Source organism: Micropterus dolomieu, linkage group LG08 (assembly GCF_021292245.1).
Source record: "Micropterus dolomieu isolate WLL.071019.BEF.003 ecotype Adirondacks linkage group LG08, ASM2129224v1, whole genome shotgun sequence".
In the NCBI taxonomy this organism is placed as follows: Eukaryota; Metazoa; Chordata; class Actinopteri; order Centrarchiformes; family Centrarchidae; genus Micropterus; species Micropterus dolomieu.
In genome coordinates, this window is record NC_060157.1 from 13,656,639 (window position 1) to 13,669,674 (window position 13,036).

General features: G+C 40.9%; 1 protein-coding gene across 1 annotated transcript in view; it reads right to left on the bottom strand.

The window, feature by feature from the left end:
• The window catches only part of grip2a (glutamate receptor interacting protein 2a), a 33,360-nt gene that overhangs the window by 7,087 nt on the left and 13,237 nt on the right, over positions 1-13,036 (bottom strand). The window contains 11 exon segments of the mRNA XM_046055390.1: positions 166-305; positions 623-767; positions 956-1,101; positions 1,581-1,644; positions 2,003-2,083; positions 2,175-2,320; positions 5,043-5,229; positions 7,209-7,370; positions 7,615-7,743; positions 11,569-11,738; positions 11,834-11,981. Of these exon segments, the coding sequence (XP_045911346.1) occupies positions 166-305; positions 623-767; positions 956-1,101; positions 1,581-1,644; positions 2,003-2,083; positions 2,175-2,320; positions 5,043-5,229; positions 7,209-7,370; positions 7,615-7,743; positions 11,569-11,738; positions 11,834-11,981 (1,518 nt within the window).

Sequence of the window (13,036 nt, forward strand, 5' to 3'; positions counted from 1 at the left end):
AGAAGGGGGGGGGTGGGGGGGGGGGGGGGGGGGGGGAGAGAACACAAAAGAAAAAAAACACAGAAAAAAAAGTCTCCTTAATGCTAATGTTGTATCATAATGCAACCCTGTTATGAATCCATCTGTCCTTATTAAAAAAAAAAATTAAAAAAAAATCTAACATACGGTCGGCTTGCTTTTTGATCTTGAGGGTGACGGACTCCCCGGCCATCTGCAGGAGATGGATGGCCTCGCTCAATGGCTTTCCTTTCAGACTGACCCCATTGATGGCCAAGACTCGGTCCCCTATGTGGATGGCCCCGGTTCTGCAGTGTTAGGAGAGCAGAGGAGACACAGATACGACAGTATACCAGACAGTACCAGCAGGCGGGCCAGGAAACATGTCAGGCTGCCAGTGCGCCGACTGAGACAGAAACAAAGAGGCTACTTGTTACAGAAAAAGACGAGACAGCCATTGTTTATTGTCTTGTTCATTTAAAAAAATGAAAAAAAAAAAAAAAAACAATTCCTAAAAGGGCCCACTACAGATTTGACTTGCCTCAGCCTAATGCAAGTACCATCTCCTCAAATAATTATCTTGACCCCCGGGGTTGTCATTCCTCACCCTCTGCTCTCCTCTCACCTTTCTGCCAGGCCTTTTTTGGTGAGGCCAGAAATGACGATGGGGTCAAAGGGCTCCTCTGTGCCAGAAATCGTGATGCCCAGTGGTCCGTTATATCTCTTCAGCTCAACTGTGTAGATTATAGAGCCGGACATCTCCAACTCATCTACAGTACACAGGGGAAATGGACACCATGCACTCAAGATCATTTAGAAGTAAACTCTGTGACGATAGAACTTTATGATAAAATATGTAAAACTATTTGTGCAAATGGACAATTAATAACTGGTTACTTTTCACAACCGCGCATACAGAGGATCTATTTCTTTGCTGTTCTTAAGGGAATTAATGTACCAATGTTGTCCTCATCTTTCTGGATTCGAAGTTTAACCATGTCCTCGGCCTGCTGCAGGACGTGCATGGCGTCCTCCATGGTGCAGTTCTCCAGACGCACGCTGTCTATGGCCAGCAGCCTGTCTCCAGGCTCTAGAGTGCCTGTTCTACCGGACACAAGAGCAAGAGGATCACAATTATTAACTGGGACCAGGGAGCTGCTCCCACTGACTCAGTATGAGAATCCTATTAGCCCGGTGCCTCAGTGGGATCCTTGAGGGTGACTGTAACCTCACCCTCAACCTTATCAACATGAGCCCTTCTGAAATGTAGCTGCTCTGCCCTACTGATCCAGTTTTGTTAACCCAATCCAATTAGGCTTGTATTACATACATGTATTACGTGGGTTTACAAAATCATTTTATTTTGTTTATGAATAATCCCACCCAAGCCTCGAAAACCTAGTTCACCCTGCGCTGTACAGTGTAGAGAAATAATGTCTCTAATGTGACCTGCGCTAGAACTGACAGACTTAAATTGTTTTTTGTATTTACACAAGATTGATATGACTTAGTGCCATGAGAGCTGGAACAATAAAATGTTCAGCAGTGACATTAGCTCTATCTGATAAAAAAACAAAACATACCTGTGGGCTATGCTTCCTTTTCTGATGTCAGAGATGATCAGGGGCTTGCCAGGTTTCTTACTTGCTGGTGTAAGAGAAAAACAAAAGTGAAAAGCTATTTTTATTTGAGGATGCACGATATGAGGATACAACTGTATTCAACATTTTAAAAATCACTCAGCTTCCTCTTATTGTTTCACTAATCAATCTTGGCTTCCTGTTTATGTTTTTCAGAGCTAGTTAGAGCAGAAAGGATGATGATGAATGCTGGCACAGGCCAATATTATTCAGCGATAATGAGGTATGTGCCCTCATGGTTTTGCAAGCCTGAGTTTTATGGATCACAGAACATTGATTCAAAGGAGAGTTACTGTGTGCAAGGCAGTGAAGTATTATTGAGCAACACTGCCCCCTGCTGTAGTACTTGTCTCTAACAAACTCACCGCTGATGGTGATGCCCAGCTCCACTCCTCGCCTCTTAGGTAGTTTAACGTGGAAGGTGCCACTGCTCGGAACCACCGACTCTAATTGGGATTTAAAGTAAATATAAATGTAAGCAGGGAGGCACAAATACACAAGATCTCGCAATAAGAAATGATCTTCACAGTGTGATACCTGCAACATCAAACTCAATCTCCACTGTGACCTTATTGGCCAGAGCGGAGTCTCTGAGCAGCTGATGGGCTTCCTCCAAAGTGCCATCTTCAGTCGGGATTCCATTAATGGACAACAGCCTGTCCCCAACCTGCAGCAGCCCACACCTTTACAAACACCACCACATACACAAAAAGCATTTTAGTGGAAAGACAAATGATTAACACAGTATGTTGATTTTTGCCACTCCAATCAATCTGTTGTTTCCATGAAAAATTACCATCACAAGGTATGCTTTATTAATTCAGGAGCTCTCATTAAAAATCAAGATCTTTCATAAGTGAGACATGGGAACAAACTACATATTTACAATTGGTTGCCAGTTAATTAGGTAAACCTAGATAAAACTAACAGTCTAATGCAATAGTCCTGTAATAAATCTTACATTCATGAAGGTTATAAAGGTTCAAAGTATTTTAAGGAGGTGTTGATTAAATTTTAAGATCAGTTTGGAGGCCGCAGTTTGTGGTGCTATTGAACGGTGTTGCGTTATAAAGAGAGGTGTTTTGGTTACTTAGCCCATACCATCATTGATATAAATGGAGCGGACAAAATAAAGCAAACACCTGTCGGGGTTGAAAGTTCAGCCACACACACTAATTGAAAAAGTTACAAATATCAGCAAGTAGAACTTTAAAGTCCTCAGAGGAATGAGTGTAACTAACTTCTTATTTGATCTATTAACTTTCTGTTGAACAACAAATCGATTAATCTGCTAATGGTTTCAGTATAGCCACAATAGTATCAGCAAAGCTGGAGTTCTGCGATAAGTGAACTGATTCTGATGAGTGACACATTCTGCCTGTGTGGCACCAAGTCACACAGGCTAAATGTTGTTTAAAATGCCATCTATAAAATGATATAGCCCCTAGGCTTGACACAAACACACTGACCTTACTTGAAAAATCACCTCAGCAAGCAAGCGCGCGCACACAGAAAAAAAAAGGAAAAAATACACATCACACATTTAATCAGACCTCTAATTGCAAGGGCAAACACCGAAGCACTGTCAACTGATATTAATTCACTAACCACCGCTGCTCATTAACCTTGTGTGGAGGCTGAGACACCAACATCACAGTCGGATGCTGTATTTGAGTCACTCCTGTCCAACTGCTGCTGGACTAATCGTGTTACAAGACCCAGGGGAGATGGCCCTGCACTGTCGACACAGACACCATCATTAATCTTGCAAGACAGGGACACATACAACACACTGGCCCGATTGGAGCTGTGTGTTAATTGGTCTGCAAAACGTAGACTTGATCAATAGGCTACTACATACCAAAATAGGGGGCTTGCCACAATTAAAAAACAAACACTGGCTGCATCAATGCCTCATGCATAATGTATCATATGTACTACCAGAGATGACTGCTCCTTTAAATTAAGTCAGAGACACTCAAGAATAGCTGAGAAAATCTGTTGACCTCATGACATTTTGGGCTGTGACCTCACTCACTAGGGAAATAAACCATTACCACAGCAAGTGTTGACAAGCACTAAGACCTTTTTGGCTTGTGACTCTAAAACAAAGCAATAACTACTTGACTGTATTGTTAAGTTATATAGTATGTCTACCAGTTGTGACAAGTTCAACCAAAACCTTTTTTCCTTATTTGAATAACTTTTAAAGATGTAGAAAAAACAAGATAAGTCTTCAATGCCAGCACCTTTGCTTTGAGATAATGCCAAAGTTATCATGCCAACAATGACAATGGTAACGTTGCTGCTGATGTTTAGCAGGTATCATGTTTACCATCAAAGTTTTGTACGGTAGCATGCTAACATTGGCAAATTAGCATTGAACACAAAGCTGAGGTTGACGGAGGTTTCGAGGGTATTTGGCAATAAACCAGAGTACTGAACAAATTACAAATGTATTACAATTGATCCTGCGGTGGACATGAATGTGTGAAGCAAATTTCTTGAAAATCCATTCAAAAGTTGTTGAGACATGATACTCAAAACCAGACATTTCAATGTTGTGGTGGAGCTAGACAAAAAGTCAGGGGATCATTAGGATTCGTCTTCTGCAGATCATGAATGTCTATACAAGCTTTCCCAGCAATCCAGCCAATAGTTGGTGGACCAACCACCTGACATTGCCATCCCTTGAGCCACGCCACTAGTGCTGCCAATAAAAAGTAAAGAATAGATGAAAGTCTGAGAAGAGAAAAAAAAATATAAAAATTTATACATACATACATACATACATACATACACAGTTTTTTTGACACTACCAACCATCAACCTCAGTACAATGGGTGCTAGGGCCTTCTCCTATGCTTCACTCAAACTCTGGAACTCTCTCCCCCCACACATACGTACAATGGACTCTATTACAAAACTTTAAAACTGCGCTCAAAACTCATCACTCTTTTTTAACTAGCATACTCACTGTAATAATGTACAACACCGATTCCCATTTTGACTGTTGATGTTTTAAATTTTACCCCCCCTTTTCGTTTTTTGCTATTTTTATGATGCTATGTACTTTTGCTTCTTGTTGTAAGGTGGCCTTGAGTGCCATGAAAGGCACCATCAAATAAAATATATTATGATATTAGTGTTTTTTTCCTGTATTTATTCATCTTGTGACCCTCAAATGTACCTTGGGACCCTGTCTGTGGGTCCCAGCCCCCAATTTGGGAACCACTGCAACAATGTAGTTGCAATGAGCTTGCCTTCAGTTGAAATAAAAATTGAGATAGAAGGCTAAAATTAGCCTCCCCCCAACGTGGCTGCATGATTAGCACTGGGGCTGTCTAGTTCAAGGTGACTCCCTATATGATATTTGTTTACTCGTTAGGTGTCCCAGCGCGTTACCTCTCAGCTGGGCTGTCAGGCTCAATGAAGCGGATGACTGGGGGAGCGGAGAGGGTTTCTGTGGCAAAGACACCCCCCTGCAGCTGGATCCCAAAACCTGTGAGCGGATCCCCCCTCAGGACGACCTCACTTGTTTCCACATGAAAAACCTGCCCCCCTGGGCCCACAGAACTGGACGCCAGAGATACTGAGGGAAAGGAAAGGGAGAGAAAGGGACACAGAGAGATTTTAGTGGTGAAGTGGCACATAAATGGAGCAAGAGAGGGACAGTGGGAGACAAAAAAAAAAAAAAAAAAAAAAAAAAAAAAAAGGGAGGGTAAGGGGAAGAGACATGCACCCACAGAGACGACATGGGAACAGAAAGGGAATGAGTCACTTAGAGTTTATGTCAGTCACATTTACGTCAGTGATCAGTCAAATCTGTTCACACACTGAGGGGGCAAAAACCAGAGGGAAAGGTGTTTTCAACAGCACTGCAAAACATTTTTAAAGGGTCTGTTCACCTAAATTAAAAAAAAAAAAAAATCTGCATATTTGTCACCTCTTAACCTCTAATGGTATATATAGCCCTGCAGTAATTACACTGAACAAAATTATAAACGCAACACTTGTTTTTGCCCCCATTCATCATGAGCTGAACTCAAATATCTAAGACTTTCTCTATGTACACAAAATGTCGATTTCTCTCAAATATTGTTCACAAATCTGTCAAAATCTGTATTGTGAGCACTTCTTCGCCGAGATAATCCATCCACCTCACAGCTGTGCCATATCAAGATGCTGATCAGACAGCATGGATATTGCACAGGTGTGTCTTAGGTTGGCCACAAAAAAAGGCCACTCAAAAGTGTGTAGTTTTGCTGTATTGGCGGGGGTCCGGAAACCAGTCAGTATCTGGTGCGACCACCATTTGCCTCACGATCTTGGAGGTGAAGATGCTGGATGTGGAGGTCCTGGGCTGGTGTAGTTACACATGGTCTGCAGTTGTGAGGCCGGTTGGATGTACTGCTAAGTTGTCTGAAACACCTTTGGAGACTTATGGTAGAGGAATGAACATTCAATTCATGGGCAACACCTCTGGTGGACATTCCTGCAGTCAGCATGCCAATTGCACGCTCCCTCAAAACTTACGCCATCTGTGGCACATTTTCAAGTGGCCTTTTATTGTGGCCAGCCTAAGGCACACCTGTGCAATACCCATGCTGTCTGATCGGCATCTTGATATGGCACACCTGTGAGGTGGATGGATTATCTCGGCAAAGGAGAAGTGCTCACTAACACAGATTGACAGATTTGTGAACAATGAGAGAAATAGGCCTTGTGTACATAAAGTCTTAGATCTTTGAGTTCAGCTCATGACGAATGGGGGCAAAAACAAGAGTGTTGCGTTTATAATTTTGTTCAGTATAGTTTTGCAGGTATTTGGTTGGTCAAAATATAAGAAACATTGAAATTTTCACCTGACGATGGTGATAGGTGAAAGGTTATTAAAATGACTGATTCATCACCAAATTTCATGGCAGTCCATCCAATAGTTGAGATTACTAAACTCACAAATCTTGTTGCGTTTTCAAATAAACTAAACTTTCTACTAAACAAATAGTCCCTATAAAACTATGTCTGACAGTGATAGTGAGGTCTGTGGAGTATCACTACACACACCTATATACTATGTTTGCATAAATTTATTGTAGTATTTGTAAGTATTTGGCTCTCAGAACTGTCTGGAAAGACATGTTCAAAGCTGTTCCATTCACCCCCATTGCATTACGTTAGAGGCAGATATCTTGTAGATTGTATAGTTGCCAGTTAATTAGGTAAACCTAACCAAACTTATGCAATCTAATACAGTCTTGCAATAAATACTGCCTTCATAAAGATTATAATTATTATTAGAGAGGAGTTGATTCGACTGTATGTTCATTTTGGAGGCTACAGTCTGTGACGCTATTTGTTGCACTGCATTATACAGGTGTTCTGTTATTTAGCCCACCCTCACTGATAAATGGAGCAGACAAACCAATAGTCAGTATAACACAAATAAGCCCTCAAATACTAAATAATAATAAAGTTGAATCAACACCTCTCTAAAACAGGTTAAGAAACAGCATACCCGACCCTTTAAGGAGGAAAAAAAAATAGGAAGACACAGGCGGTTTGTCATACGTGAGCTCTTGTGGTCCTTCTTCCGGTTCCTCTTCTTGCCAGTTGAGCTGCGAGGGCTGTTGGGAGCCATCGGAGGGATGGGGCAGGGCAGCGTGTTGCTACCCTGGCTGCTAAAGCCTGAGGTGGCTGTGGAGGAAGGGGAGAAGCCACCACTCACCAGAGCTGAAAGGAGACATAGCACTGCACGTATCAAAGGCTGGTAGAGTTAAAGCAAACCACATCAGCCATGGCATTTTATTCACATCCACGGCAGCAGCATACGCTTGTGGGAACATGCAACAAAAGAAAGAAATTTGGTAACAGTGTTAGAGTAAGCCTCTTGGAAAAGATTTAACAAAAGTGCTGAGGAATAGGCTCCTGCTATGGTGTCTCGCCAGCAGCGGTGCTGTCACAAGTAATAACTTACATTTGCAGTGGTCCTGCTGGTTGTGTGGGTGGCTTGGGCTGCTCCATGTCTTGCCGTGGCTGGCATGTGGGGGATGGCAGTAGGTGCTGCTTTGGTCCCAGTGATGATGGTTGCTCTTCTGCACTTTTACTGCAGCAACACAGAGACAAACATTTGCATTAAGTAAACCAGGTCCACTCCTCTGATGTGCACTTTTCTAATTTTACCCATGAAATTACACTTTTATTTCCATGTCTAAATTTGTACCAGACCACACAGTGCCTGGGGGATAATTCACAGCAGAGTAATTGATACTTAATGTTTTTTCGTCATGGTACACCAGATTAAATCCTGTGGTTTTAATGTATTTTGAAGAGCATCCGAGAATCAGTTAGACACACGGAGCTGAATGGGAAGTGGTAAAGAAAAACAAATTCTTACTTTTACTAGTAAGCTTCCAAAAAGCTAAGTGCAAACTAGAGATCATTTTAAAAATTTAACTTTCAAAAGAGCCCGAAGGTGCAAAAACAGCCCGAATAAGTTGACCGCTGGGCATGATGTTGTTGTGTTCAGCAGGAAGCGATGCTGGCTGTTAGGAGGCATGTGGCTTGACCTTGATTAGGCACAGCTGAAAGCTTGATTGCTGATGATGCAGGGTGTCTGTTTCTGCATCTGACTGACAGACAGTTTGGTCTACATGTGCTTTAATCTAATCCTGTGTGATAATATTCCCGCCGCTTTGAACGAAATGGAGAGCACAGATTGTTGTTAATTCTGAAAGCCATCCTATCCCTCGTGTCAAAGCCTGTATAACACAGTGCATTCAGTCATACAGCATCTGTGAAGCATTCAAAGGGAAACAACTGACCTCATGTATGACACACAACTCAATAATTTACTTTCCTTCACAGATTCGTGCAGCTAAAATTGTCACTGAGAGTAACATGTGACAGGGATTCTTGCTGCTTCATTTGCAGGGGTCTAATCTCTGACAGTTTGCTCACATGGATGGAGGATTTGCTGGAAACATGGATGTACGCTGTAGCGCCTGGGACGTTTGCCATATTCAGGCAACCTGGTTAAATCCCACTGTATGTAATCAGAATACACACAGGAGAACCTCTGGCCCTTTTCAGAGAGAACCAAGTTCTATCAGACTCAATCAAACCTGTAAAGCTTTGGCTCTCGCTGCTTATGCTAAGCTCACCTAGGGGAAGCTCTCCCAGAAATGGTGTTTTCAATCTACGCTGGTGGAAAGAAACATTAACTCCTAATCTCTAAGTGGCCATATCAGTCTTATTAAATCCCCAGAGGAGATTAGAAAAATTGCATCTTATAATCACGCTTTATCCCGGGGGTAGGAGAAGTGCAGCAGCTGTAAAAAATATAGTTTTATCACAACGTCATGGCACCTTATTCAAGAAGTGACTCATTATTAGTTTTTAATTTCAGAAGACACATGCCTGTAATTTCACAGAGAAGTGATACCTGTGCTGCACTTTCAGTTGAGACATTTCAATGGTCAACAGGAGTCAAAGCAGGTCAAATATTGCACTGAGTAGTCTTGGGAAGCATTTATTTGTAGGACTTCTTCAGAGGATTTAAAAACAAATCAGTAAATAAAGATAAAAGATAGATGGAGCTGGAGACTGGACCGGACAAAAATGAACAACAGACATGGGAAAATTGTAGAAGAAAGGATTCATCAACCACCAGAGAAGATTAAACTCCAGCTTATTTCCATTTGTCATGTTCTCTGATTCGTCCCATGCTCACATGTTAAGGAGCCCCTGCAGCAGCTGACCTAGAAATAAGACTGCAGAACACCGCGTGAACATGATCTCTGACAGAGAAAGTGTGTGCAAGTGAGTCGCTTGTTGGTATGCATAAGAGGCCGAGTGTGTACCCTAAGGCAGAGGGATTGTGGCCGGCAGCATGTGCACACATGCACGCACGCACACACACACACACACACACACACACACATGCTGATTCCCAGCACATGGAAGAAGGCAGCTTTGACGCTGCCAAGCTCTTTACAGCTGTAGGTAAAATAGCTAAGAACAGAGCATTCACAACATGTACATATGGTGAGGACTATGTGTTGAATTCCAGCCTGTGTACTGTATATTCTCCACAATGTACACACAGAACTACCCCACAATATTTATATATAGTGCTGAAACAATGAGCTTCTGAATCCTTTGCATTGCCCTGCACAATTGCATTTTTGCTCTCAAGTGTGTATAAAATTTAATTTTAGTTTGCCATAAAATTGTGATATATGTTCAGATTTTTTATATAGGCTATGGAAAAAGTGCATAGCCCACCTGCACATTGGACCAATAGAAACATATTTTAATACCACGTCAAAAGTGTCAAAATACTTCATTACAAGTAAAAGTACTGCATACAAAATCCTACTCAAGCAAAAGTATAGAAGTATTATAAGTTAAATACACTTTAAAGTATCAAGAGTAAAAGTACTTATTCTGTGGTAAATGTCTCCTTGGACTGATATAATATTATATACAGCATTAGATTGTTAAAATTGATGCACCAATGTGTAAACAGCATTTTTCTTTTCTTTTTTCACTTTATATATAATTAAGTAATTTTGTCTGTAGGTTACCAAAATAGGGCACAGGAGCCTCCAAAGGGTCACAAGACAAACCGAAGGGGTCATGAGATGATTCATAGGAAAAAAACAACAAAGATCTGCTACACAAGTATTCATTTTTACAACTTCTCGAATATTTGCTTTTGTGTGAAAGATTGGACAATGTGACCTCTTTTCGCTTCAAACTGTTATTTATGAATGCTTGTGAGAAGTTTAAAGGTGAAACGTCTCTTTGGTGGAACTGCTAACAACTGATGAGCCATCTGAAATGTGACAAGGGGCCCAAACCAGACAGTTGTTTTGTAAAGGGTACAGGCCTAAAGGTCGGAAACCACTGGTTCTGGTTTAATCTTTAATGATGTGTTGTATTTTAAAAGCTTATCACGTCAGGGCTGGTGCAACTGATCGATGTAATCGATTACGGAAATTATTTCTTTCCCCCACACTGAGGCAAAAATGCATTTGCCTTTGATTATCTTACTGCACATCACTCCAGAGATTAAATAAATCCATGTCAGAACCATTTTAAGTTTTAAGTCAAGTACTTAGTAGTAAAAATACTGATTCTCTAGTTGAGGGAAAGGGTTGACATAAAGTGATTAAATTAATCTGTGTCACAGCAGTCCTTTTGAATTTGAGGTTCAGTATTTTTCTGATTAGGCATCTTTTAAAATACACTACTATTATCATTATTCTCTCTTTTTCATGAGGATTGAATAGTAACTTGAAATATCAATGAGGTATTAAAGTTTGTGACATTTTTTTAAAATTTATTTTTGAATGAACTGTTAATAACTGTTGTTGTTAATGAATATATTATTCATGTAATATATAGCATCATATGTGACTAGTAACTAGATACTTTACAGTGGAGTAAAATGTAACATAAAATGGGGATACTAAAGTAATGTACCTAAAAAAATATATTATTTTTACACTTACTCCAATCATTATTGTTATTATTATCATTATTATTAATGCACACTAGATTTTTAATAATATATATAATAAATAAAACCTTTAAATCCTTTCATAGTTTATCCACAGAAAATTAATCTGTATATATTTATATACACATGATATATACTGTAGATGGATTAATTGTTTAAATGCCAAACATGCTCTGATTCCAGCTCCTCAAATGTGAAGATTTGCTGTTTTCTCTGTTGTATGTATTGTAAGTTGGATAACTTTGGGTTTGTGATGGTGACAGGCAATTAGATAACCTCGCTTGGGCTCTGTTCACATCATTTTCTGACATGAAAATATAATTTAATCTAATCTAATTCGCTGTGGATTCCCACATCTGTCTGATTTCTTTTTCTGTTGCAATGTCTCACAGAGATTTGTCATACCGGTGTCTTGGGGTCTGACAGGAAGTCTGCTCTGACTGGCTGGGAGAATCTCCAGTTTTACAACATCAGAGGTGCTGGAAAGTAGCTGCGTGGCCTCCATCAGGGAGCAGTGCTCTGTGCCAGTCCCATCTATAGATAGGAGGATGTCACCTGCATGCAGCGCTCCACACCTGAGAGAGTGAGACAGAGGCACATTGTGTCAGGAAGGCTTTTGTATGATTGGAAAGTATCTGTGGAGTGGTGTAAAGTAAGGGGTTGGTTTCACCTTTCCACCACACTGGCTGCCTTTATCTTGTCAATAATAATAACTTGTTTACTCCTGTATATTGTTGTGGTGAGGCTGATCCCCAGGCTGGCCGAGAGACCTTTCACTATCTCCACCAGCAGAGGGCCTGAGGCTTGCTGCACAGCCTCTGAAACAGATAATACACAGAGATATAATGGAGGCATGAAAAGCCAAAAATACAATATACAGTATGTCTGGTACAATCTTAACCAACAGTGAAAAGACCCCAAGGAGGTCACAGATTTACATTGTTAACTAGCTCAAACAAAAAAAAATCAGGTTTGCTTTTTACAGTTCTAAGATACATTTGTGCTCTAATTTTGACAGCTCTGACTGGTTCAGTAACAAGGCAGGAGGTCTGAATCCTAAACTCCCACATGCAGAGAGAGGTAATGTGTGTCAACTGTCCTTGGTGACCTGCCCTATTTTGCACAGAGCAGCACAGAGTTTGTGATCTTAGGGAGAATTAGCCACCATGACCAAATGGAGGTTATAATCTGTGGTGAGTTACGGTCCTCAGTGGCGTATTTTACTACTTTTTGACCAAGTGTTGAGGATATTTTAAACTCAAAATAGATTTTATTTGCTCTGCACACTCACAGTCAGACTGACATGTGCTTGGGGTTATTTCTACATTCATTCAAAATTAACTGAAGAAACATTATTAACCCTGTATTGCCAAAGCTGATAATACTGATATGTGCTGTTTTCTGTCCTAGATTCCATCAACGATTCACTTAAAGAAGCATTTAACTGACATTCAGTTTAGTAGTCACAAGGAGTATAACTCAGGCTGTGAAAACAGTTCTTTAATGTTTGCTGTGGCTCTGGAGAAGCATTTCATTTTTTGCAAGTCTGAGAAAATAACCCAGATGATGTCATAGTGATGTCATCAGGATTATCTTGTTCCTGGGCATGGCGACCACACATTTATAACAGAAAGTCGACATCACAAACTGACAGGGCTGGACTGAGACAAAAAATTGGCCCTGGCATTCTTGGCCCAGGTGGCCCATCAAAATCAGTCAGACACCCCTCACCAATATACCATGTAATATACCATAAACCATGGCCCTGTCACAGTCACTTTGTCACTCCACTGTCACACGCCTCCTCCTCTGCCTGGCAGTGGCCACTCTCTCCTTTACTCCTTCAAGTAGGCTACCTGTGCACTAGTCTACA